Here is a 27,219-nt window from a genome sequence, read left to right on the forward strand (position 1 = left end):
TAGTGCCATCAAGTGACTATCTTGCACTATTAAGGTTAAAGTAAGACACAACAACTCTAAAAACGGGAAGGGAAAAGGAAACTCACTTGTTTTGTGCTTCCAGGAGTTTCAGTGCACATTCCTCCTGCAGGCAGAGCGTGGTTTTTTCCATTTCTTTTGCCATGAGGGCTTTGGCTGCCTCCAGGTCAGCTTCATATTGCTGCTGAGCTTTCTGCACAGCCTGGGCACCTGCAAGGCTGTCCTCCAGCTGCTGCAAGTTGTTTTGCTGCTCCTTCACCAGTTTCTCCAGCTCTAGAATTTTGGCAGCTTGGTGATCTTGAAGTTGAATCATTTCAGCTTCACGGAGTTCAAACTGTTTTTGTAAGTTCTGCTTCTCAGATTCTGCTCTGGTTTGCAGTTCCATTTGCAATAGTGATAACTTCTCTTCTGCTAGGATTCTCTGGGCCTCACTTTCACATTGCCATTTCTTCTCTTTTTCTTTGTACATATTCTCTATTTTCTGGACTTCTTCTCTTAATTCATTCTTGTGATCCTCAGCAATTTTGTATTTTACCTGTGAAGATAATAGTTTAAAAGAAAAAATAATAAACCACCCAAACCAAACTGAAGTGCATGAATTGAACACTCAGGAATTTAAGTCTTGCAAAGATTAAATTCTTGTAGTGAAGCAACCCTTCCTAGTGAAAGTAAGGCTGAAATGACAATTTATAAGCTCACATGCATTAAATTCAATGCATTATTAAGAATTGAGTTATGAAGACAAGACAAAAATTAAGGCAGAACTCTAGCATTAATATGGTACTATATGTTCATTTCTCTTGAGGACACTTATCTTCTTTTCAAGAGTTCAACTTATACAGCCATGGGCATCTTAGGTGTTTATATTAGGCATGAATAAAAGTACCTTTTAAACTTCTCCTTTAAAAGCCACATAAAAAGCATGTGGCACAAAAACAGAAGCCAAAGCAGCAAATAATTGCTCAGTGACACAAGGCAAAAAAAAAAAAAAAAAAGAAAAGACTGACTGGCTTTCTCCACCAGTTTCTAAGCCTGGCAAAGGATAAACATACCCATGGCTCTTTAAAAAAGGGTGGAAAGGAGGATTTGATAAATAAGAGCTTCACCCATCTAATTCTCATAAGCATTCAAACATGCAACAATTTAAGCAATGAATTAACATCCAATCTGAGTTTATCCTCAGATGGAACAGCTGATTTAACATGTAAGAGTGACAGTATGATTGTCTCAACTCTTGTCAAAACTTGGAGGTGCAAGAGTTAGACCAAAACAGAAGTGTATCCCAACATTTGTGCCTATCCAGGCAAGTCCATTCAAAGCTTTAGCTACTACCCCCAAACCAGGGACTTTTAAATGCAAGTGCTGCCTCTCCCTCCCTTGGCCTTCCCACCAGGCTGGAGCTTGCCCAACTCCACACAAAACACTTCTGTAGTACAACTGACCTTTTCCATTTCTTCTTTCAGATGCTTTTCATTTTGCTCAGAAAACTCTTTTTGTTTTATCATCTCCTCCTTTAAATGCCTGATCTCCTCTGAGAGCTCTGCAATACGCTGTTTCTCAGAGGTGGAGAGAGTGAGCTTGGCTTTGTGCTCTTCCTCCAACGCAGACACTTGCTCAGCCACCTCCATCTCAACCTGATGTGCGACATCTTGGGCACTCTGGAGACACAGTTTGGTGATCTCTGGAAAGAAAAAAAACAAACTGAAAGAAAAATCCAAGCTGGACAATAAAATGACTTTCTGGAATTTATATTAACAGCTCCTATTGATGCACAGAAATAAAGCTGAATGTTGTCAGCTGTACAATTTATCAGTAGCCATTCTAACTACAGGACAAGGAGAACTGCTTAGCTAGATAATTTTATCCTCTGCTCAATTCTATCACCACCTAGGGGATTTACCAGTATTAACACACATGGAATAATCATAAAACCTGTGGCAGGACCTCCCTCCTTATCTGCAACAGCCAGAGGAGCAGATTTTCTTTCTGGGCAATGTAATGGCAGATTTATGCAAGTTTTATCTCCTCTTTTGCACATCATATTTAACACAAGGCATTTCCCCAAAAGTCAGATAGGAAAAATCTCTAAATATTCTAATTTAAGCAGTTTTTATATCCTCTGTAGTATTAAAAATAATTGAAGATAAGAAATATAAGGGCAAACTAAACAAGCTCTGCTAATCCTTTTAGCCAACATACAGTGGAATACAATTATAACCATGTGTGTTAAATTAGCTAACTAAGTTATGTATTGCTAGCCCAAATGTTTGTAGGACAGTGCTCTTCTAGGCAGCAAAAATGGAAACCTGATCAACTCCTTTTAGCAATTGCTCCACAGTTCTAGTAGTTTTTATTACAGAATAAACAACTTCAGGTCACCACATTTTCAGAAAGGCAACTCAACATGCCCAGAAGTGGCCGAGGAAAAGTATTAATATCTCTTAAATATTCCCCACAGTTTAGGGTAAGCTACTAAGTTGACAACTTCTTCAGATAAGCCTGTTTAAAGAAAAATATAAGCCACACAAGCAGCTTACTGTTTCCCTTCCCAGTCTGTCAGAGCATCCTACCTTTAGAATGTTCTTCTGAAAGTTGGGCCTGGAGCTGCTCAAGTTCTAAACAATGCTTTCTTTTCATGGCCTCAATTTCTGTCACATGTTTGTCTGACAGATCCATCTGCATTTTCATCAGGTCCTCTTTATACTGAAGTGCAAGGGAGGATCTTAAGGAATCCAATTCATGCCTGTGTTGTTCTGCAAGCTGTAGTTGCAAACAGGCAAGCTCTTCCTACAGAAATAAAGGGTTACGAAGAGATCTTTAGCTTCTAAGAAACCATGATGAGAATCTTTCTATGAGAGAAAGGAAAATTTCTTTTGCAAACTCTTAGCCAACTGGTAACAAGTTGAGCAAAAATATTGAGATCTTCAGTTACAGCAAGGTGCATGAAAAAAAGGGCATAAATGTAAGAGGGGCCAAATTAGCATCTTGGCTTGATGAGAACACAATTACTACCAGTACTATAGAAAGAACTGATAAGCTCCTTACTCAGCACAGGTAACTCCAACAGCACATAAAATTACAGAGCACTGTTTCAGCTGTTCTACTCCACAGCCTCTCTGAGGCTGAGAGCTATTTAATGTTGGTAATTTACAACATCCTTGTCAAAAATAATTAGGCTCTACTAAACACCAGAAATTAATTTACTCTTTGTAAGAGCCAGGACTCAGACATCAGTTTTCATACAGGTTATATAAAGAACAGCAGAACTTTTAATCTCTCAAAAATCCTACCTGTTGTTGTTGAAGATGTTGGTTTAGCTGACCACTTCTCTCTTTCTCAGCAGTCTCTTCAAAAAGTGTGACAGAAGAACTGAGAAAAGGGTTTTAAAGGTTAAGACATATGTTATGAATCAAGTTTAAGTCACTTGATGACTTATGGCACAGTACTGAAAGTAGGCAAAAACTGTAACAACTGCTCAGGACTGGGCCAATACCTAATGCTCAATCCCAATAGGCTGACATCATTTTTTATGTTAAAGAAAATAAAATTGAAGCATGCTGCCATAAAATGAAAAGAAAAAGAACAGATCACCTGATGTCTCCTGCTTGATCTTGACTCATTTCCAGCTCTGACAGTGAATATTCTGTCAGTTCTTGCTGTCTCTGATGAAACAAAGCCAGTTCTTCTTTGTAGTTTTCTTCAGCAACAATTAACTTGTTTTCAAAATAAAGTCTCAGTTGCTCCAATTCAGCTTCATGCTCTCTGTTTCTCTGCTGAAGCTGCTGTTCAAACTCCTGTTTTAAGCACTCTATTTCTTTTACCTGTGATGCTCGAGCCAGGAGCTGCTCTTTTAGCTCTAGAACAAAACCAACACAAGCACTGAGAATACATCTCCTTAGGCTCAGTCATTCTGTGAAGATTAGATTTAGTTGCCCAGTGTCAATGGTTTAGGAATGGCATTGCCCCATTAATATTTCCACTAAAAACACCACAAACCACTCCCTTTTCAATCAGAGTCACACAAGGCAGAGATCACAGGTTGAGGTAAGAACTGGAAATAGCAATGAGATACGAAAAATACACTTCTGAAAGACAAAGATTTCCTTCCTCTGAAGACATTCTCAGTTACACTGCACTAAGAGAAGTCATCCTCATCCTAAGAATCAAATTCACCAGCACACCATTAGCTCTCCTCATTTTCTTGCAGTCCAGGACTAGGCTGGTAACAAGCAGAGTCCTGCACTATTGCTTAACCTTCACACCTGCTTGCTGTTGTAGCATCCAGAATAAATAAATTATTCAGGAACATTCATCTGCTCCAGGCAAAACTATCCAAAGGAAACCAAACTGAATACAACCTGTGCAGAAAACCAAAAATCACAGCAAGGAAAATACCTTCTGGATAATTTTAATCATGGCTTGCTTACCCATTGTGTGCTCAGAGGCTGGACTGACTGGATTAAAAGAATCAATCAATAAAACAGGAATAATAAAACAAGAGTGCAGTAAAAAGCAGCTACCAAGGCTGGTTCAACAAGCTGCCCTCCTTCCAGAGAGTGAGAACAATGGCCAGCACTGCAGCCTTTTAATTAGCCCTCTGAGAGCTTTCTTCTCCACCTTCTGTATTAAAGCAGCAGTAGCATTATGGGAAGTTAAAAGGTATGAGAAAAGGGAAAAAGAAATCTCAAGAGATGTAAGTTTTCCCCACAGCTCAACTTCCAAATAATTCAAGTTAATTAAATCCCTAAAGAATCAACTGAAGAGGCAAATACATTTCAAGAAGGAACTTGCTTGAAAATAAACAACTTGCCTGGAGAAAAGCAGTGCTTATGTTACATAAGAGAAACTTAAGAAACGTTGATGGAAATGGAAGATGTCATCCAGGAGCAACAAAACTGATTGTCACAACATGGTTTTGCGCAGCAAACCAGAAAATGCAATAGTGGCATGAAAAAATTCTCACAATGAACATGCAATCAGAAAGAGTAAAAGAAATAAGTGTTCAAGGCCAGGTTGGATGGGGCTTGGACAGTGGAAGGTGTCCATGCACATGGCAGGGGCTGGAATGGGATGATCTTTAAGGTCCCTTCCAACCCAAAACACTCCATGATTCTGTGAATTAAGTCCATAAGCAGGTTCAAGCCTGCTTCCAAAGGCATAGGGACCAGAGAAATTAAGTGACAAGAAGGGACAAGTAACACCACAGAGTGATAGGGAAGGGAAGTCCAATCTGACATAGGTAGCACAAAATTAGCCCAAAAAAGTTTTTTGTTGTTTTGAATTGGCATGTCAACCTTACACCAGAGCAGCAATCCTGTTGTGCAGCTGCTGTGATTTGAATCCTACCATCAACCCAAATGCATGGTCAAGTCACTCAAATGAAGTAAAGCAAAACACCCTCAAGACCTCACACACCAAAAGAGACCCTTACTTGGACTTTGGGCCTGCATTCTGGTCTCACCACCTTCAAGAAAGGTGAAGAAACAGAAAGGGTCCAAAGAATGGGATTTTGAGTGATTACAAACATGGAAAGACATGTGAAGGGTTAAAGATTAGGGCTACAGAGAATAATTCCAGCAAATACTATAAAGTGCTATGCACTCTAATTCTGTAATATCAAAGCAAGAAAATTAAACAGTCAAGGTAAAGTCTGCCTAACAGAAAAAAATACTTATTTAATGTATGACCAAACCTAACAAAACCCTAATACACTTCAAAACCTAGCTACAGCTATATTATTCAGAAAATCTGAGTACTTGAAGTACGTTACTTGTACCTTCTAATTACTCCAGCAGAACCCAAGAGCCTCATGTTAGAGTCTCAACACTAGAAGAACACTGGTATAGTCATGGTCTCTAGGTATTTTTTTTTCCTCAGAAGTTCTTTCATGTGTTATACACATCTGTGCACACACACTAAGACATGTTATATTTTATTTCAAAAGTCTATGTCATTTCCAACCACAACACTGCAAAACTGGCTGTTTTAATACACCTGAGTCTTGAAACACAAACACAAGTAGGAGTGTGTTATTGCAATGACCAGCATTTTCCTCCAGTTTTTAATCACATGATACTTAATTTGACATTTCAATGAAAAACCTTTTGTTTTCACTGAAGATTTTTACCATGTGCAGGAAGGGAAAAGCACAGGGATAAACTTTTCCCCACAGTCATGCCATGCTTTTTGACACTGCAGAACCTGTCATCTGACACTGACTCAGCTCAAACTAGAGACCACTGACCCTGCAGCCTTCCTGTGTGTTTCTGGCACACAGTTAAAAGTATTTTGTGTGAATAATGTGTACTCCTGTATGAAGAAGAGGCAAAAAATAAAATATGTCAGTTTTGAACATACCACTTAGCTCTTGTCGATTTGCTCGGGTACTGTCAAGCTGAGACCAAAGCTGCCTGATTTCTTCTTGTGATTGAGCCTTGAGTTGCTCATGCTCGACCTGAAGTTGGTCCAGCTACAAAAAAAAAAAAGACATGTTAGAAAACAAAAAACCCACCACAAGTTGTTAAACAATTTTGTTCTCAGGGTTTATTTTACATGCAAGAGATGCTCCTGTCAGAAATAGGTGGAAACAGTGGCAACACCACTCTCAGCTCTGGACAATATCTGAGCAGCAGCATCTCTTAACTATTACACCCACTCCTCTGAGAGGGAAGAATTTGTTCCTGATGCCATAATTATCTTCTCTGGCAAAAAATAACAGATTAGCCAGATAAAAACAAAACGCGAGAATGAGAAAATTAGGAATATAAATACAGAGGAAGAGATAGCACCAAATGGCACAAAGGTAGCTGCATTCCAAAGGTTTTGAACATCTATGGAAGCTCCCAGAGTATTTACCTGCTTCATGATACATTTTGCTTTTTCAATAATGACCCTAAATACAAACAGGTCACCCAAATGATGTGTATGGTCCAGTTTTTGTTACATAAAGAGTAATCAACTACTCTAAACAACTAAAGAAATGCAATTCACCTCCTTCTGAAGATCCTCTTTTTCTTGGCTTTTCCTCTTTATGTCTTCTAGGAGCTGGCTATGTTCAGCCTGCAGCTGTTCTTGAAATTCTGTGATGGCCAACTGGTGTTGCTTCTCCAATTCTATACATTTCACTAAAATTAAAAATTAGTTTTATTACTCCTTCATCCCAGTTAATGAACAACCTGTACAACTTCTGTGCAACAGAAATAGAAATGTGTGTCTCTAGCTTAAGCACTAGTTTTAAGGGAATCACAGAAATGCTTGGACAGTAAAGTATTTGAAAGTCAGACATTTCTATGCCCTGCTTGCTTTATAGTTCTCTGCATCCCACACTGTTAGTTAACCAAGAGACAACCATTCATCCCCTTAAGCCTTAGCTATTCACAATACAAATGCAATTTTGGTTAGAAAAAACTTCTATTAATATTAATCACACAGTAACTGTCAAAACAGGTGCAAACAGCATCTCCCTTTAATATTCACCTCACATCTCATACTCTGTGGAAGTCAAAATGCAGCAATGGTATCCAGGTTTTAAACAATTTTTTATTTACAACCTGTTGTCTAGACAGTCTCATGCCATTGTCTCATTTTTTAAATAAGGCTACATAAATACATCCTAGATTTGCTTTTACACATGTTGTAAAATCCCTTAGCTATGCTACAGCTCAATAAAATAGCTGCCTCCCAGTCCATGATACTTACTTTTATACTGTACATTCTCCACAGAAAGAAGCCCCAGCTCTGCTCTGACTTTTTCCAAATCCATTTCCAGAGATTTCTGCAGTGCAATCATCTCAGTGTCATGTTTTTCACACAGCTCTTCACACATGTCTTTTAAACGTCTGTTAGACTCTAATTCCCAGTCTCTTTTGAGGGTCTAAGAGAGTAACACATGCATTATATTAAAGCAAACACGTTTAGTAAATTAATACTTTTTTTTTCTCCATTTATTTGTCCTTTACAATAAATGTGTAGCAGATCTGGGACTTGTACAAGCTCTTGTCTTCTGAAAGCAGCTTTATTTTTTTTCTTGTATAAAGAACAGAATGTGTACCTCTAATGCCTGGACATGTGTCTCTTCCATTTCCAATTCTATTTTCTTTCTCTGGTCAACTGTGAAATAAAATACTTATTAATAAATTTATGTAAAATATTATTAAATTATAAGTAGAGATATGGATGAGATTACAATTTTCAACATCAAAGTCAGGACTTAAATGGGCAGGCAAAGAGCAGGGTAAGATGCTGGGTTCTATCCACACCTGCTGTTATGTTATATCCCACTAGCTCACTTTAATTTTAGAAAACAAGCATTCTAGAGCTTACAGCTGCAAAGACAACTCAGCAAGTAACATTCAATTTAATTAGTAAAGCCTGCTTAAGTCTACAGAGAACATGATACTAAAAAGAAAAATAACCCTAAAGATACATCAGTACTCATTTGAATTTGTAGTTTTAACATTTCACTGCGCAACACTATGAGCACAGAATCATCTCCAGAAAGAAGGAGTAGCATTCAGCAGGTAGGAAACTTCAAATTTCTTCCACAAATGTCTAGGAAAAAAAGACAGCAAGAGAGATGCCACTATCTGCTCAGTTATCACTGACATCAATAGATTCTTCCTTTCTAGCTCCTCCCTTGATTAATTCCAGCTTCTTTTTCAGCCTCTTTTTTGATTTGCAGGAACCCTGTAAAAGCCTATCAGCCACCTTCCCACAGCATCAAACACTGTTGCCTAGGCTTATTTATAATATTTAATAGTTTATAATATGCAACCATTATTTCAAGTCTTTCCATGGGAAATGAAAGCTTAGAGATGAAACTGGTATTAAGTTACACTGGAAAAACAGCATTGATATTAAGAACTGCATCTTGACCTCCTCCAGTTCCCAAATCCCATTGTGCTATCAGTTCACTGCACTGCTGGTGGTAACAAATGGTTTCCTACTTTTAGGTCAGAAATGTTAAATGAACATTCTCTGTCTCTTAGGGAAGGACAACTAAAGGAATGGTTTCTAAACCTTATTTCAGAGCTCAGAGGGATGTGGGTGAGCAGTGCAGAGTTTAGCTGGAGGCCTGCAACGCGCAGTGTTCCCCATGGATCCATCTGAATAGGAAGGAAAAACTTCTTTACTGAGGGTGGCAGAGCCCTGTAACAGCCCAGAGAGGCTGTGGATCCTTTTTCTCTGCAGATATTCAAAACATGCCTGGACACAATCCTGTGCAAACTGCTCTGGGTGAAGCTGCTCTAGCAGGGGTTTGATGATCTCCAGAGAGCCCTTCCACCCCAACCAGCCTGTGGTTCTGTAAACTTCCTCAGTGAAGTTCTGCAGGATTCATCATTCTCCAGAAATTCCTCAAGCTCTGCCATATGGGTCAAAAATGGTCTCATCTGGAAAAAGGGAAATTTCCCAAACAACGCCAAGAGCATCATCAGCAGTCCTTCAGTACCATGAGGTGCAAGTGCCTTCTTGCTTATGCCACAACACAATCTTACATGAAGTGCAGCTCAGAGCACACCCAGTTACAAGTTCTCCCTGAGCTCCTTCCCAACTCCTTTCTAACACTGAGGGTAAGCCAGGAAGCACTCGCACATCTTCTCAGAAAGACAACAGTAGTGTTGACTTAGGGCAAGAAAAACCCTGAGAAAACGTCAGTGATAAGATCTCTACTCTTTGCACTGATCAAGTTCTTTATGAGGACTTGGTCTAAAGCTTCCTGAAACAAAGCAGTTCAGTTTAGCACTAATTTACAGATGAAGAACAACTAAAATTAGGCCTGCACAACTTCATTTTCATATATAAACATGCACACTTGCACATGGCAGTCCTGCTCATATTAGAGGGAACACCAGCTGTCACCATCTCTACACCAAGACAAGAACCTCTGCAGGGAGAAAATATTTATTGCCCAGTTTTAATACCTAGTTCTTGCTGATACTTGGCCTTAAGGTCTTCTTTTTCCTTCAGACACTGCTCTTTGATCTTCTCCCACTCCAGCTGGTGGCGGCTCTGCAGGATTGCTACCTCCTGAGCACGTTTGTCATTGAGCATCTCCCGCAGCTCCATGAGGGCAGTCTCCTTCTCTTTCCTCAAGTTGGACTGTGTAAGCTCCAGCTGAGAGGTGTGCATATTGTTTAAGGTCAGGCGTAAAGCTTCCAGTTCAAGGTTGTGCAGTGTCTGCAGTGGAGTAAAAAAGGGTTTCTCCCTCCCCTCTAATGAAACGTGCTCGCTTTTTCATGACCAGTTTCAGTTTTGACTGTTAAACACATCTAAGTTTTGCCTTTCTGTACTTGGAGAGTGTTTCTTTGTGGCAAGGACCCTTAAAGGAACACTTAAAATAAACTGCTGCAATGAGATTTGAATGTTTTCAGTGCAAAGTAAAAGGTTTGCCTTACCTGCCTCTTAACTTCCGACAAAATATCCTGTATCTATCCACTCCCTCACATCAAAGCAGAACACAGCCTCACCCCAGCCCTTCGCAATGTCTACTGAATGAATTCGTTATGTTTGCTGTTGGCTATAATTTGTTAACAAAACAAAGTTTTACGTGATATTGGAGAAGTAGAAATAAAATTCACCACTTCTCAATTCTTAAGTAAACTAATCAGTGTACCAACAGGTTGCAATTAGAGCTAACACCAGACATATTCTTTCCATTTCTGCTTCACATTTAGTGGAAGTGTTCAAAAACCCAGGAAGTATACAGAGGTAAAAGTCAGGTTTTTCACACTTCAGCTTAACAAGAAAGCATTCCTAATTATTAATAGTGGGATAATTAAAAAGTGGGAGGGGTTTATATCCTTCATAAAATTTACTTGTTAAACTTGCCAAGACAAAAACATCACAAAGCTGTTTTTCCTCCCTTAAAATCAATTTAAACATCCAGTTCTCTTCAGAATTAACGCTCAAATAATTGCAGTGAGGATTCTAGAGAACTCCTCTAAAAAATATCTTCTCCCACCACCAAGAGAATCCTCATTTTCCTTCGACTGCAGCACTAAGGGAAAGAGCACGTGTAATATCCACAAAAACTAAGGAGAAGGCTCCTTGATTTCTGTGTATGCTGGAGATCAACAGTCAGCTGAGAGCTGTATTAATCCCTGTGTTTCCTGTTTTTACCTGGGACTGGAGCTGAGCTTGCTCATGCTCTGCCCTGTGTGTGTGCTGGAGTTCCTCTAAAAGCTGCCTCTGTTCTTCCTTGAGCTCAGCACGGAGTTTCTCCATCTCCTCGGAGTGTCTGGCAGCCAGCTCAGAGATTTCCCGATCGTGTTCTCGTTCATGAACCTGCAGAGAACACTCAGATGAAAAGGTTTCCTCAAAATGTGCTTCTTTAGCCAAAATTATGGAAAAAGAATTCTCCCTCCCTCCTGACCCCAAGTCAAAAACACCACAGAAAAATAACAATTTTGTGTCTCTAAGCAGTTTACACTGCTTACATGACAATGCAAAATGACTTTATTTTTCCAAAATAAACCCAGTTATAAACATGTACCTTTTTTATTATAGCAATCTCTTCCTTTCTTTTTTCTTCCAGCTTCTGTTGTTCTTCCACTTTGTCTTTTATTTCAGCATTTAACTCTCTTATCTGAAAACAGGCATAGAAACATTTGCAATGGCTACCTTAAGCACTCCAAAATCCCAGGACTCCTGCAGTTTACCAGGATTTTCCTACCTCTCTCTCGTGTGCCAAACTCACTTCAGTTAATTCAGCAAGGTGTTGAGTCTCCATCTTATCCATTTCCTCTTTGTAATGCCTCTCCATCTTGCACTGAGCCTCCTGGGCAGCCTGGCAGGACTCCTGCAAGCGAGCCTCAAGCTCCAAATGAGCCTTTTTCAACTGGGCAATTTCTTCAGTCAGCTGGCTCTTTGCCTCACTGTATTCAGTAGTCTTTTCCTTTATTTCAGCAGTAAGTTTATTAATTTCTTGGCTGCTGAGCTGTAACCTGTCCTCATAGCTCAGTCTTTCACGCTCCTGGATTTCTTTGATGTTTTCCATTTCAGCATTAAGCTCACGGATGTTTTCCTCAAGGGCCTCAATGATGCTAGCATTCTCTGCTAGTGCTTTTTCTGCTTTCACTAGATCCCCCTCCACACTGGACAGTCTCTCTCTCAAGGCTGTTTTTTCCTTCAACAAAAGTGCTAAATTTTGCTCTTTATTATTGATTTCCGCTTTAAGCGACTCCTGTTCCTTTAGCAATGTCTCTTCAGATAGAGATTTCTGACTGAACAGCTCTGCTATTCTCTGGTTTTCAGCCTTCTGAGCTTTAAGCTGGCTTTGCAAAGCTGCCAACTGATGGCCAAGAGGAGCCTGCACTTTGCTTGTCACAGAATCAGAAGCTGTTTCCTGCTCCTGAACATCTCTCACTAGCTGCTCCTGAGCTTGCAGCTGCATCATCAACACGTCTCTTTCCTCCTGGAGGTCTTTCACCATTTCTAGCCAGGCAGAGGGGTTTGACACTTGTGTTAGAGATGGCTGGCCTCCATCCTCACCCTGCTGCTTTAGTAGAAGCATCAGTTTATTTTCAAGTTCTTTCTCCTCCTCCATTTTCTGAAGTCCTTTTTCACAACAGATTCGTGCTTCATGTTCTTCCTCCACTTTTGCATGCATATGAGAGGGCTCAGACATGGTTTGTTCCCAGTTTTGAACAGCTTCTTGGGTGTCCTGGTAAGGCATTTTCAAGGCTGACTCCTGATGGAGCTGCTCAGCTGGCTTCAGATGTCCCTCTGCTAAACACATCACCTCATCATCCTCTACGTCCCCGCGGTCTCCAATTTTGTTTTGCTGCAGGGAGTCATCTGACACATATGAAACAAAGGCCTCTGCTCTCAGCTCTGCCTCTTCAAAAACACCTTGAGCCAAGCCACTAAGACACATGCTCTCAGCAAGGTTTAATGGAGAAGATGTAAAATCTCTGCTGGGTTCTAGGAGCACACTGTGGTCTAACCCATCTGTGCTGCATCTGCCCTCCTCAATGGCAAGGCCCTCTGAAGTGCTGGACACACAGGAGTCTTCTGGAGTTTCTGTGGAAATGAGGTATTTAGCTAATATTCCTTCATCACCACTGAGAAGCCCCAGTTCTGACAAGGCTTCTTCAGACAGGTTCTCCCCTTCAATAATTCCATTATCCTTTGTGATGTCTGAATTATTTGTTTCTTGTAGCTGATCCCTTGAGGAGTCATGCTGGAACTCCAGTTCTCCATGCACTGGCTCATCTCTACCTTCTGACTGGTGTGCCCTGTCCCACACCTCCTCAAGATCCACCCCTGATAAAATCCAGTTTGCCCTCAATTCCAGTAACTTCTTATTGGAGACAATCTCTCCATCATGCTTTTGCCTTACATCTATACTTTTTTCAGCCCCATAAAGCTGCTTTTCATTTAATTCCTGGATGTAGGAATTCAGTTTCTGAATCTCTTCATTCAAGGACTGTTTTTCTTTTTTATACTGCTGGGCTTCCTTCACTTGCTCCTCTGCATAAGAAAGTTGATATTTAAGGCCATCAATTAAATCCTTGTATTTGGTTTCTATTTCAGATTTTTCCCTTTGAAAGTCCTCCCGTTGGTTTTCAAGTTTCTTCCTCAAATTTTCTTTACTAATTTCAGATTCTTGAAGCCTTATATTTAAGTCAATTATTGTGCCATTCAAATTCTGAATGTTTTCTTTAGAATTCAAAGCACAAAGTTCTTTCTTTAACTGTTCAAGTTCATTTTTATATTTTAAAATAAGTTCTTCTTCATAAACCTGCTTGGCTTCTGCAACCTCTCTTCTGTAGCACTTCTCCAGCTCATTCCTCAAGTTATCCAACTGTCTGCAAATCTCCTTCTCATGACTGATTTTCAGTTCTTCAATATGTTGCTGTTCTTTCACTTTGAATAAAGAGATTTCTTTTTTCAATTCTGTTATTTCTGAGTCCCGGAGAGAAAGTGTGTGCTGCAGTATAGACAAGCCAGATCTTTCTGATGTCAGCAGATCTTGAAGACTTTTAATAAATTGTTCTTTTTCATCTATGCTTTTATGTAGTTCTTGTATTGTATCTTTCATATCCTCTTCCATTTGGGCAAGCAGATTTTCTTTATCTTTGGTATTCTTAAAAATAAAACATTAGATGTAAAATATGCCATGATTTCATTTCCTTAAGCCTCTTATTTTTAATTTGCATTCAGAAATAACATTTAAGTTTAAGGTTTCTATTTATGGCACTACTAGTTACATTCTTAAAGGAAACCAGGCATTGATCTGTTTCATTAATGTATGTTAGTCATCACAATCCTGATAAATTTATTTCTACATAAAAAGACTTATTTTATGAATGTGTCACTACAGCAAATTCCAGTTATCACCAAGTTTGAAATAATTAAAAAAAGTGGTTTTACCTTTTGAGAAGACTCCAGCTGTACCTCTAGAGCATGTGCTTTCTCACGCAGTATCTGCAAGTGTGCATTTTGCTCTCTGAGATGATCCTGGAACATGGACATTTGCTGCTGGGCTTCTAATCCTTCCTTTCTCCTGAGACTTTTACTCCTCAGCATCTCAGTAACCTGGACACATAAAAGGCATTCAGAGTCAGGGGAAAATTTATATCCAAACAATTCACACACAAGACTGGCTGTAAGCAAGTGTATTTACAGATTTACCCTAAATCTTTCATTCTCAAGGAATACAAATCATCCTAAAAAGGCAGAAAACACTCATCATGTTTTATATACTATTACTCACTGAAAGGATGCAAATGTTAGATAATTCATCCCTATGGTGAATTTTCCAACATGCTAGATTAACAGGTTCATAATAACAAACCATTCTGAATTCTTCCAATACCAAGCAGAACTTCTAATAGACTGGACCATTAAGAGCAGAATGAACAAAACCAGTCTACTCTGAAAAAGATTTACAGCTCATTACTAAAGGTTGTTTCTTTCCTCTCCACATCCTTCAAATGAAAGAAAAACATTTCCCCCGTCAAGGTGAGATAAAATATGTTTTATTTAACATATTTTTCTCAATATGTGGCTAAAACCAAGGAAGAATATCTAAGACAGTATTAGTGCTTTCATCTGTTTTCAAAGTTGATAATACATCCTTCCACAATGCGCATCACCTCACTAGACTTATTTAGAATATGCCTGAAATGCTATTTAGAGGCTTGATCCTTGTCTTTCAATGGCTTATGGTGCAAATCCCAAACACCTGCTGAGCAGCCTTCACTTTTACCACATTCTGCTGTTGTAACCAGAACTGTAGATAGAAAGTACTATTTTTTGTTATTTTACAGAATTTCATTTGGCAGACAGTTTATTTTTCAGGGCATAAGCAACTCCTTGAAGATAATTCCTGGACTAAAAAGTCTCAGTTTTTATTTTTAAAATTTTTAAACTGCTTTCTGTCTAGAATTTTAAGATATGTAATCCCATGTAGGGCAATTCTTATCCTGCAAACCTGAAACAATTACTATACAGAAACATTTCTCTTTGGCAAATGCTATTACAAGGCTACAAGGACAACAAATACCTAGGTTCAAAGAGAACAGCCACTAGAACACTGACCTCCACCAAGAAAGAATAAAGCACTTTTGAAAATGCATTTTAAAGCAGAGAAAAGCTGCAGTATATCTCATTACCCAGGGATTAGATCCATGATCAATGTTGCACTGAAGCAGGATCCTATGTGTGTCATACAGGCTGCTTGAACCATGTTATTTTAAATTTCTTTCTTTGAGCCAAGTCCCATTACCTCAGCACAACAAGTTTCTGTCTAACAGCTGAGATGTTCCAGTTGCCCAAGCAGAAACTCACAGATTTCTCTGGCAAAGGACAAATGATCACATGCAAACCCAAATTATATAGCAACAGTTGTATAAAGGCTAAAAACCACTTGTGGCAGGACATTCCCTTACCAACAGAAGGGCTTATCTGTTCTGCCTATCAGCTGGTGCAATAGCTCAGGGCATCTTCCCCCTCACAAGAATTTGCTAACTGGTGAAATGTCTCAGGCTGGACATCTGTCTGGTAGCGAGATATTTCTGGCACCATGGAGGTGGCATTCCCAGCTGACAATAAACATCTTGCATTGGGAGAGAGACTGAAGGAAAATGAGCTTGAATTTCTGACTAACAGACTTCACTTCACAAAGCTACACCAAATTTTCACAAGGCAGAAGTCTTCTGCACATTCTGTGGAAATGTGTGGGGCTCTTCCCCAGAGCTGGGATGACACTTTGTGGTTACCCTCTCAGGGGCTGAGTCAAAGGGATCTGAGTACCTCATCATCAGTTTGGTGGTAAGTTACTCTGACTCCTAAGCTCTACTATTTCCTTGCTAGCTATAATATAGGTACCTTTATGTAGTGCACTATTTTATCTGCTAGTAGTTCTTTGTTTTACCTGTGCAATATGGAACTCTGCTTAAGGCCAATTGTCTGTTAATCTTCTGCCTAATCAGTAAATAACTGATATTCATTGAGCTGTCCTTTCCTGCAGGGGTCAGAACTCATTTAGGTGTGCCTCACCTGAATTCAAGCTGTTGCCAAAAATCTGAACCTAAGGCAAGGCTTGCCTAACGCTTTCACTTGATCCATAACACCACCAACACTGAGTAAGACTCCCTAACAAGGGCTTAAGTGAGGAACAAAGAAGTGCAACGACCTTCAAAACATTATGCAAGTGGAAAATATGAGGATATTTCCAGGACTTCTCTGTAGCAACCAGGAAAAAACCCTGCCTCGCCCTGAAATCATTTTCACTGCTGTGCTACAAACTGAACTATGAAGAGCTACATCATCAGCTCGATGTTTTTACATTCCCCAAGTTGCTCTTGCAGTCTGTGTAAGGACACACGGGAGGAGAGGCACACCTGATGTAACTGGAGCTGTAAATCATGGATCTGACCAGCCACATGTGAAGCCTCCTCCTGGAGCTCATCCCGCTCTTTCCTGGCCTGTTGAAGGCAGGTTGTTAACTTCCTGATGATTTCATTCTGCTCTTGAACTGTCATTTCCTACAAGGGTCAGAAGAAGTTCACTTTTAACATTAAAATATCCTTGACACATTTGGAACCAAGTAGATTTTCTGGAAGCAAAGCCATTTGAGTCTGTATTTGCATTACAAGTTTCAACCAACTTGTACCAAAGAAGTCTGTGTCCAAAGATGATAGCAGGCACTATGCAAGTCTTAAACTGATCTCAGAGATCACAAACCTAATCAAAAGTGATTTAAAAAAAAATTATGGGATACCAACAATGAAACTGGCATTTTCACTTCCAAATTTGTAGCTGTAATGTAAAAAGGAACCAAGTTCTCAAAAAGGAACCAAGTTTTCAAAAAGGATATAATGAATACTTAACACCCCCTAAATTGTTTCCTATCTGCCAGAGTCATGTGAGAGGAAGCTTATGAGATGGGATACATTAATCCTATTTTATGTTAACCACATTTATCTTTTCAATTTACTTCTCACCAACAGGAAATGTCTTTGTTTCCCCAATCCTAGAATGAGAAAAAGAACACATAAAGGAGAAAGTAACTAGTCTTGGAAAGCACCTGGCAATAATTTACCTTTACACAGAACTGCTAGAGAAAGGGAAAGCAAAACTTTTTTTTTTTAATATTCTAGAAGAGGATGCTGCATTTTGCACTACATATTAGCAAGGTGAAGTACTTCTCACTGAAAAAATAGGTTTTTGAGTCTTGCAGCCTAAGTTTTTTTAGGATTAAAATAAGGTAGTATTATCCCAATTCTGTGAAACATACCTGAAGCTGCATAGAATCATTGTGCTGGGTGAGTTGGTCCTGCAGCTCATCCATCTGTACAGTGAGTCTTTCCACTGCTTCCTGTTTCTCCAGCAGCCTGCTCTCCAGCTCAGCTATCCTCACCTGGCACATCTGAGCATCAGCCTCACTGTATTCTGCACCAGAATTTATCCTATCTTTCTTCATAAGAAAAAATAGAAATTTAGTCATCATTTGTTCATTACAAACACCATTTCTGGTTTACAATTAGTCTGAAAACAAATTCAGCTTCACAGTTAAGTCCTGGGCAAATTCTACTTTAAAAGTAATTTAACAGCGGGATTTGTATCTAACATTACATACATAAAGTCCTTAATGCTTAAAAATTACAAATTAAAAATGATCATAGAAAATACATTTTCATGATAGCTCAAGTCACAAAAGTAAAGTAAGAGTATTGTGATTCTATAGCACCAAATGGTGGCAACATGTTATTTTGGCATGTATTGGGATTTAAATACCTCCACCTGTGAGGAAGGAAGCAGAATACTACCAATTTAAACAAAGCTTTTACATCCATCTGACTGGTTAACAGGCCACCCAAACAGGAAACAACAATGTAAAGATCTTCAATAAAATTAAACTTCTGTGGTTTCTTAGGAGCAACATTATTACAATCATCACAGAGGATATAGTATTATATTTTGACTATTTTTTATCGTATTGTTTGAAACAATGAAAAATGAACCCATGCATCAATTGGAAACATTAAAAACATTCCAGTTTCTCTGGGCAAAGCCTATGATTTTACAAACCCCAATTTTCTTAGCAACCAATTTTCACAGCCAGTACATATACATAGAGAGGAATGCCTGTTTTATACCATAAAACAGTGAAGTCACATCAGTTTTATCATATTTGATAACAATGTTCAATGAATCATTTTAGCAACCAATTATAATAGTCTTCTTTCAGCTCTATCCAGCAAATAAAGATACATCCTTTCACACTTACTTCAGTTGCATGATCATCCAGTGGCTCCCAGCTAGACAAATCCGTGCTGTCCTGTAAATAAACAAATCAAACAAACACTAAATCATAGCTATTTTAAATAAAAATAAGGAAAATCAGAATTATTTTGGAAACACCTTAAGCATGAGCCAGAAAGGTCAGTGTTGTGAGAGACTGACTTTATGCTAAATCCAGCTGGTGTTTCATGGTGAAATGAACTAAACTGCAAACAAACTAACAAACGAAAGTATTATAATATCTACTTAAATTTAGGGCTAATTCTCAACACTGATTTGATGCTTCATCCTCTGCTGTTGCAGCTGGCAAATATTTGAGCAACCTTTAATCTACTACTAAAAATTAGTAAACTGACAGGAGATTGTTTAACAAGCATCCTAAAACCATCCAGGTAATCACAAGAGCAACACCTTTTTCTGACACAAAGACTTAACACAGCTTCATACCTTGAAAGAGGTGTCCCCCTCACTAAATTCACAAGACCAAGATGATTATTGCATTATTTGGAAAAGGCAGTCCACAGCTCTCCCTGCATTTTGAATCTGCCTGAAGTAGTTCCCAATGATTACTGTCTCCCTGGAGGTACCCTCTCCAGGTAACCTAGAATTCCAGTTGCTTTACAACCCAGCTATTTTGAAAAAAGCTTTTTAGCAGCAGTAAGTGATTTTTGTTTTTTCAGTTTAAGCTCACACGAGTGTAGCAAGGACACTGCTATGGCTGAGTGACAAAACACTTATGTTTTTCTTCAGTGCAGACACTCATGTGTAGTCTCATAGAAGCCTTTGCAATGCTCACAATTATGTTGAGGATATCCTGAAAGCATCAGGGATACCCTCACAACAGAAAGCAGGATAACACAGGCAAATTTTATCCCCATCACTGCAGGTTTGCAGACATGCTAGCTGATGCTATTGTGGCATGTTGTGAAAACACACCAACAAATGGAGAGATGCTTCAGATGCAGAAGGCACCAGCTCCCCAAAATTCTTTCCACAGAGAACATGACTACCTTTAGAGAGCCGTCAGTCCATACACACCAAAATACATCAGACACAAGCAGAGTTACACCCTAAACCAATCTGTGGAAATAACATTTATGCTGGCTTTACAATGGTGACTAAGAGCTTGAGGGAATAAATTACAGTTTTTCAGAAAACATGAAGCATATCTGAGTCACTCAAGTGATAGAAAGCCAGATTAATACTGTGCATTGTAAGATCCTGGCAGTTTTTAATCTGTTGATCTCCCACTGTTTCATGAATTCACAGCCACAGAAGCCTAAATCTGCCCGAAGAGAACTCCATGGCAGTGAAAGGTGAAATACTTCAATTTAGGAGGCTAACAGCTCCCTGGCAGTAACAGCTGCCTAGGCCACATCATGGAGATGTCTTACTCAGTAAATGAGGCAAAAATAACAGCAGTTCACTTACCTCCAAAGGGCAGCTGGTGGCCAGCACCAGCAAACACTCAACTGAGTAAAACAACCACCTGCAACGCTCGTTACCTGCAGCGCAGCGAAGGGAAGGAACACTAAAATTTACCTGTGCCTCTGTTCTTCCCTCTGGGAGGTTGGTGTCTTCAGCCTGAGCCCCTAGGCCCTTGCCAGCACCTCTGGCTGCTACTGGGTGCTCTTCCTTCGGAAGGTCATGCGTGTGGACAGCCGAGCCCTTCCTCTTCGCCGCCTTTTTCTGCGACTGCGCGACGTCGCCCTTTGCTTTTCGCTGTCTGAAGCAAGCAAACTGTTCAGGAAAGATTGCAAGAGGTACAGGGAGAGGTAAGCAAGGAAAAAGTAGCAGGACCACAAGATTAACACAGTCATGGGTGACAGAGCTCCTGCCTTGATAAAATATGTACATCTGCAGAAAAACTGCTTTATCTGCCTACTTTCCACACGTTCACAACATACTGGATAACTGTGCCATTAAGCAACAAATCTCACACCAGCACTAATGCTCATTTCCACACAAGAATCAAAGTTTTGCTCAGTGAAACTTTGTGTGTCAATGATAATCCAGAATTACAGCAAGACAAATCAGTAAAGCAACGAGTTGTCAATATAATACTAGAAGCACTAGGAAAAAATAACAATTGAGCAGTCTTTCTGCAAGGCCAGCAAAACCAAGAACCCCCTTGCCATGGTGCCAGGAGCAGCACACCCCTACAAATACATCTAAACAGGTCTTAGCCAGCGTCAGCTTTGAGATGAGGATTCACTTCCGTTAATTTTAATGCTCCTTCCCTGCCATCCCCTTAAGAGAACACAGCAAAACTTCTTCGCCAGAAAGCAGCCTCCAGTACATAAATAGAAAATCAATTAAGCCAGGTCATTTTAATTTCTTCTGTTGAAGAATCAGATGCTCTACTTTATCAGGCTGTCACAGCTCTACAAAGCTCCAGGGACTTGTAAAGAATGTCACTGACAATTTATTACCCAACTCTCCCTAACACTCTAAACAGCTTAAAAAGGATTATTGTTATTTTCAACTCTAGTATTGTGTTTAGGCAGCATTTCCAGGTAACATCTCCCCCACAGCAGAAATCCAGATCTCCTTTTCCTAAGGAAAAAGATTTCTTCAAGGTTAAAACCACAGTGTAGTATTACATGCTTGTGATGAGACAAAACAGATAGTTAACTGATGACTGGATGTAAACATCACTGCCAAGTTCTACCTGCAACACACATGAAAATCCACTGTTGGACAGCTTGGTTTTCCTGTCAAACAGCCACCCTGCAGAAAAATCTAGCCCCATTCTTCCCATTCAGTTTGTGAAAAGGATCTAGTTCAGTCCCCTCTCCTTACAGGAACTTCTGCTTGACAGCTCAGCTACTCAACAGGTTACACGTCTGCTACACCCAGCAGCCTGTTTAAAAGGTATATTTGCAGAAAGACATCAATTTCTTACCAGAAAAATAAAAATTGTTATGTACAAAAAACTTTTTTTAATTTTTAAGATTACCTTCTGTAATTTCTACAGTCAGTAATACTGGAATGCAGATTAAATGAAGATTGGCAGACTTGTGCCTTTCATAGTAAGCAGAATGAACAGAGCATAAAGCTGCAGTGAGACACAAATACTATCCTCTGAAACCACACGTCAACTCCAGCACCTTCTGATGGCAATGTATGTCAGAAATAGCTACAGCACTAATTAACCTGATAACATGGGGAAACGGGGCAGGAGGAAACCTGCAGAAAAATGGAGAGCAGAGGAAACTGCTGAAGCAGGGAAAAAGGGAAAACAGGAGTAAAACAGGCAGAAAAGATGAAAGGCAGAGAGTTGGCATTACAGAGAGCAGTTGCTGATTCATAAAGACCAAGTAACTCACATTAAAACACCAAGACTTGGCATGACTCGACACCCAAACAGCTTAAATTTTTAAATGCACAAGTCAAAGAAAACAAAACTTATTTTGTCCCATTCAAATGCACTACACATATAAAATCACAATACATATGCAAAAATCTCTATGCCAAAATTTTATGGAACTACTGGGTTCAAACATGCTCCAGATGTATGGGGAAAATTCTATTTAGAGCAATACTGGTTCTCCAAAGCCTTTCATCTGCTACATAAAGTGTAAGAGAAACTCAAATTCACATGAAGTAAGGAGTGTGAACGTGAAGAAAGCAAGACACAACTGCCTCTGCCTCATCACAGTGAGATCCTATCATGCTGTTTGGAATGATTTAACCCTCATTTTGCTTCCTAAAAGCACATGCAAAAGTGAAAGTTTCACTTTTAGCCAAGATGTAGTACGGCCACAGGAACTCAGAGCACTGTCCTCAGCATCCCAAGCAGCTGTTCTAACACAAGAACACCTTTCTAATGGTACCAGTACACTCCAACTTCATTTCACCAGAACCAGTCAGTTAAAAGTTGATGTATTACTTTATGTGCTTCAGAAATTAGTACTAAAACAAACACTCAGAGAAAATAGAACAGTGCAGAAAACCAGATCAGCACCAAACAGAAACAGGTTGTTCAAATAAACATTAGTACAGCTCTTGGATACAGCAAACATAAGCAACAAATGCTCTTAGACACAGCCAAGAAATATTTTCTAGACCTTCCTCAAAACAATGAGGTGGGAAAACTTTCTGGAAAACCTGAACTAATTTTTCAGGTCCCAACTGTAAAATGGAGGTGGAGCAAAACTTCCCACACCCGAGGTATGGCACAGAGAGCTCTGTAACTAGAGGCACAGGTGGCCAACATGCAACTAATTAATATGAGGTATAAAAAAAAACAAGCAGAAAACAGCAGCACTGAATAGTCACGCTTGTTTTGATTCTCAGTTACTACCCTGGCTATCAGTGTCGCATTTGTTAGAAACAGGAATCTGAGGTAGCTGATACAATCAGTTCTTAGCTGCCAATTACAATCTCCAATAAACAGAACAGTTGGCATTATCATGATTCTTGGGTGACAACTTAAATGCATCTCAGTAATGGAATTTTTGTCCTATATGAAAAAGAATAATGCAAGTACTGGTTTGAAAACAAAAACATTTAGATCACATTTCTTTGCCAAGTCATTGCTTAACAGATTAAAATCTAAGGATGCTAAAGATAAAATAACTCCTGGAGGGTGGGGGTGAGGCAAAAAGCCCTCAAGAGGTCACACCTCCAGACTGAAGCAGTATCAAACTGCAGTTACATCATTGCACAGTGACTGCTACAAGAGGCCTCTCACACAAACCAGTCTCTCTCCCATCTCCTGCAGTCAGGAACACCTGTTGATGGTTCAGAAATGATCTGATGGACACTGAACACCTCGGTGTCACACCAGAGGTGGGATCACCTTAAGCTGCTCTAGCCTGCACCACAGGAAGGAGGACCTGTACCTTTTTTATGGCAAACAACAGTTTTCCAAGAGGTGGGAACTAATAACTTTTTCTAATCGTGTACAGGTCCTGCACCTGAAATTAATTTATGTTAACACGGGTCATGCCACACGAAGGTAACCTTTCAACCTTAAGAACTCCTGCTCTCAGAGCTCTCTCTCTTGAGTTAATGATACAGCTGCTGTCCAGCAGAGGATCGTGTTCTCACAGCACACAGCACGGCTGGGAAGGCAGGCAGAGGAGAAACTGCTGAGCAGGAGCAGGCAGTGTGGAATCCATGGCAGCCTCAGGGATGGCCAGGCCAGGGATGGAGGAGCTACACTGCTAAATCACCAGGCTGCAGCTTCAGCACAGCTCCAGCTACAACCCTGCTCCCTTCCAGAACGGCTCTCTTTGATTTTCTTGTGCACAGCACTGGTGGGAAGCAGCTGAAACAGAAACACAGCAGACAGACAGGACAGCTCCAAGCCACCTCTGAGCCCACTAGCCAGATGTCCACATAGGCCCCCTGCAGAAAAGGCAGGATCTGGAAAGATCTGATGGGTCTGAACTTCCCACGACAGCCTCAGCTATCCCTGTCTAGCTACAGCCCCCGTTCCGGTCCTACTGGAATGCTGGGGACCTAGAAAGCCTTACTGAGCAGGGACGGCCAGAAGGGAAATACAATAAAACCAGCTCAAAACCCACCAGAAATGAATTAAAAGGAAAGCAACCAGGCATTTTCAACCAGCTCCTTGAACATCATTACCAAAACAAAGCAGAGGTTTTTATCTCACGGGGTTAGCACACAACCAGCCTTAAACACATGGCTGCAGGTAATAATTACTTGGAGAATGTGCAGGTAACAATTACTTGGAGAATGTTATCTTTATATATCAGAATGCTAACTTTATACATCAGTCTCATCCTGTGAGCCCTACACAAGTCCCTAAACTACACGCAAGTGAACACACCTAAATGTTCAAAGCCTATCAAGTGTTTGTTAGTGGCCTGACTGAAAACCAACAAAGCGAGCCCTCCTGCGGGCACACAGGCAAACCAATGAGCCAGCACAGTAATAAAACAACACCTGCTCTTTGGGATCCTCAACTGGAAATGCAGTATTCCCACAAACATTGAGTCCTGGGCAAAAACGGGAGAGCTGGGAACAAGGAAAAAAAACCAAACAACGAAAACGGAGCCCGAGGGGCGGTGTGTGCAGTGCTGTCAGGCGCTCTGTGTTCACCCCAGGCAATGTTTCCATGCCAATGTTTCCATGCTTGTGCAGCGGGATGGGGCCTCGCAGGCAGAGCCACCGCCGGGCACGGCTTTTCCTGCGGAGCCACGGGAGCCGCACCCCGGCACCGGCACCACCGGCACCCAACTCCGAGTGCGGCACGGAACCCAGCACGGAGGGGAGAGACCCGGGGCGGGCTGAGGCGAAGCCGCCCCCCGGCCTGCCAGCCCTCTCAGCGCACTGAGACCGGGGCGGGCGCAGCTTCCGCCTGGCCGGGACCCCTTCCCCTCACCTTAGCCCTGCCGGCCTCCAGCTTGCGCCTTCGCGCCTCCTCCTGCGCCTCCATGAGGCGGCCGGGGCGCTCCGTGCCCCGCCGGCGCCGTCACGGCGGCGGCAGCGCAGCTTCGGTCATGGCCGCCCAGGGCCGCTCCCCGCCCGCCGCCGCGCCAGCCACACCGCGCGGGGCGGAGCTCTGCGCCCATTGGCCAGAGCGCCTGACGCACGGCGGCCGCCGACCAATGGGGACGGCTTCTCTCAGCAGGGCTCCGCCCACTCCCGCTAAATGGCTGCTGGGATTGCCCGGGCGAGCCGGCGCCAGCCTCTGGCCCCGCCCCCTCCGCGGCACCCACCAATGGGAGCGTCCCGCGCCATTTCAAAAGGGCCGCGGTCTCCGCTCAGCGCGGGAGGCAGCCAATGGGGAGTGGCGATTTGCAGGTGGGGGCGTGGCCGGAGGCGGCCCCGTGGGGGGTGTGACCGGAGGCGGTGCCCTTGGGGGCGTGGCCGGAGGATGTGCCCTTGGGGGCGTGGCCGGAGGCGGCCAATAGGACGTGGGGGAGGGTTGGTGTTTCCCTTCCCGCCTTTCCGCTTGTTTGTAAATTTTTAGCAAAGGAATAAATAATAAATAAATATATGAATTAACAAACGAATGTTCATTGGTTCTAAGTGGCGTGATTCTCTGCAGTAATCAGCATGCTATTCTCTTTTACTAATTGATTTCTCGCTCTTCATGCTAGTTTGGTTGTCATTCTTTAATCCCTCAGATACAGGGAACTTAGAACTAAACTCAAAACAGATTATAGCATGCTGTATAATCAAGAACAGATCCTTTGCTATACAACAGGATTTTTACCTAATTGTTTTATATTGATGAGCAGAAAAACGAGTAAAAAAAGGCAGGTTATGAATATGTATAGGCGATCTTGAAACTTTAATAAATATGTATGAGCGTAGATGTATAAACATACCTACTTTTACAACCCCTTGGTGGTTGTGGAGTTTTTCCTCCACCTATTGCCTCTATCATAATTTTCTCAGATGTGGAATTTCCAGGCCCTAATCTCTGGAGTCTTCTGGTTACTCCAATGTCCATGAAGGATCATAAGTTTAAGATCCCAGATATCCAATTTTCAACTCCCTTTTGCTCTGCTTATTGAAGCTACAAAACTGGTGGCTTCTTTGGATTTTGAAAGCTTTAAATTATAAAAATACAGGCTCTAGTAAAATCTGTTAACTCGGAGCAGCGTGCTGGATTGCCAAACATTAAAAAGTCCATCTGCATGGAGGGCTGAGTTAAGGTTAGGCTTTAACCCATTGCAGAGGTTTCTGGGGCACAGTATTTTTGGCTTTCCTCTTCATGAGCAATTTTACTCTTCTAAAGATGAGTGGAAGTTTCAGTGAGCAAACCATGCTGGTGTTAGATCTGATAGGGAAGATGTGTGCTGATGTCTCTACAGACAATTCTGTGGGTGACAGTATGGGTGTTAATGTCTTTGAAAAGCATCTCAATGTCTCTCCTAACTTCAAGCAGCAGGTTGGTTGCAGAGCCCAGACAGCTCCACTCTTGAAACAGAATAAGGGTGTGCACAAGAACTTTTGAACTTTGGGGTAAAATGGTATTTTCACAGCTCTCACCCAGCATGTCTGAGCTGCTCCAGCTGCTGCAGATTTGCTGTGGCCTGAGAGTGAGGAAGGGGCTGTGACTTGTCTCTCCTGGGCTTAAAACATTACATTGAGAAAGGGTGTTTGTTACTTGGTTTTTTCTCTTGCCTTGGTGCTCATTTTAGGGCTGTCACTGATAAACGTTACCCTGTTTTTATGCTGCCAGGGCTTTGCTGGCAGAGGCAGGCATTCTACAGGTTTCTTGGGAGATGGTAACCAAACAGATGTCACACTCTTTGCTCCTGGACTTACCCAGGGGTGAGTTCCAGCTATGTTCCTTCATTTTTTTAGTTACTCTGTAGTAATAACAGCTCACTAATAACAGCTGGAATAAACAGGTACCAATCACCAAGATCATAATCTGACCACTGGGCTTGTTTTAAAGAGCCATTGGCTTTTATTTAGCTTTTTCTTGTCCACTAATGTGCCAGGCATTTGCTTTACCAAAGG

At 41.1% G+C, this 27,219-nt stretch overlaps 1 protein-coding gene across 6 annotated transcripts in view; it reads right to left on the bottom strand.

Annotated features, from left to right (window-relative positions):
- PCNT (pericentrin) overlaps positions 1 to 25,227 on the bottom strand; it is a 69,438-nt gene extending 44,211 nt beyond the window's left edge. For 4 of the 6 annotated variants that reach the window (XM_033064438.1, XM_033064437.1, XM_033064432.2 and 1 more), the window contains exons 1-19: positions 25,124 to 25,227; positions 20,311 to 20,508; positions 18,755 to 18,805; positions 17,762 to 17,941; positions 16,866 to 17,009; positions 14,392 to 14,556; positions 11,690 to 14,104; positions 11,510 to 11,602; positions 11,137 to 11,301; positions 9,939 to 10,194; positions 8,069 to 8,127; positions 7,717 to 7,891; positions 7,009 to 7,142; positions 6,376 to 6,487; positions 3,610 to 3,874; positions 3,309 to 3,387; positions 2,589 to 2,805; positions 1,461 to 1,699; positions 87 to 553 (exon numbers count right to left, since the gene is read on the bottom strand). In XM_033064438.1, the coding sequence (XP_032920329.1) occupies positions 87 to 553; positions 1,461 to 1,699; positions 2,589 to 2,805; positions 3,309 to 3,387; positions 3,610 to 3,874; positions 6,376 to 6,487; positions 7,009 to 7,142; positions 7,717 to 7,891; positions 8,069 to 8,127; positions 9,939 to 10,194; positions 11,137 to 11,301; positions 11,510 to 11,602; positions 11,690 to 14,104; positions 14,392 to 14,556; positions 16,866 to 17,009; positions 17,762 to 17,941; positions 18,755 to 18,805; positions 20,311 to 20,508; positions 25,124 to 25,177 (5,468 nt within the window). In that variant the 5' untranslated portion in view covers positions 25,178 to 25,227. The remainder of the gene's footprint in view (positions 1 to 86; positions 554 to 1,460; positions 1,700 to 2,588; positions 2,806 to 3,308; positions 3,388 to 3,609; positions 3,875 to 6,375; positions 6,488 to 7,008; positions 7,143 to 7,716; positions 7,892 to 8,068; positions 8,128 to 9,938; positions 10,195 to 11,136; positions 11,302 to 11,509; positions 11,603 to 11,689; positions 14,105 to 14,391; positions 14,557 to 16,865; positions 17,010 to 17,761; positions 17,942 to 18,754; positions 18,806 to 20,310; positions 20,509 to 25,123) is intronic. The other 2 variants (XM_033064435.1, XM_033064436.1) reach the window with 2 other exon arrangements.
- Between the last annotated feature and the right edge of the window lie 1,992 nt (positions 25,228 to 27,219).

This window comes from Catharus ustulatus, chromosome 7 (assembly GCF_009819885.2).
Source record: "Catharus ustulatus isolate bCatUst1 chromosome 7, bCatUst1.pri.v2, whole genome shotgun sequence".
Taxonomy (NCBI): Eukaryota; Metazoa; Chordata; class Aves; order Passeriformes; family Turdidae; genus Catharus; species Catharus ustulatus.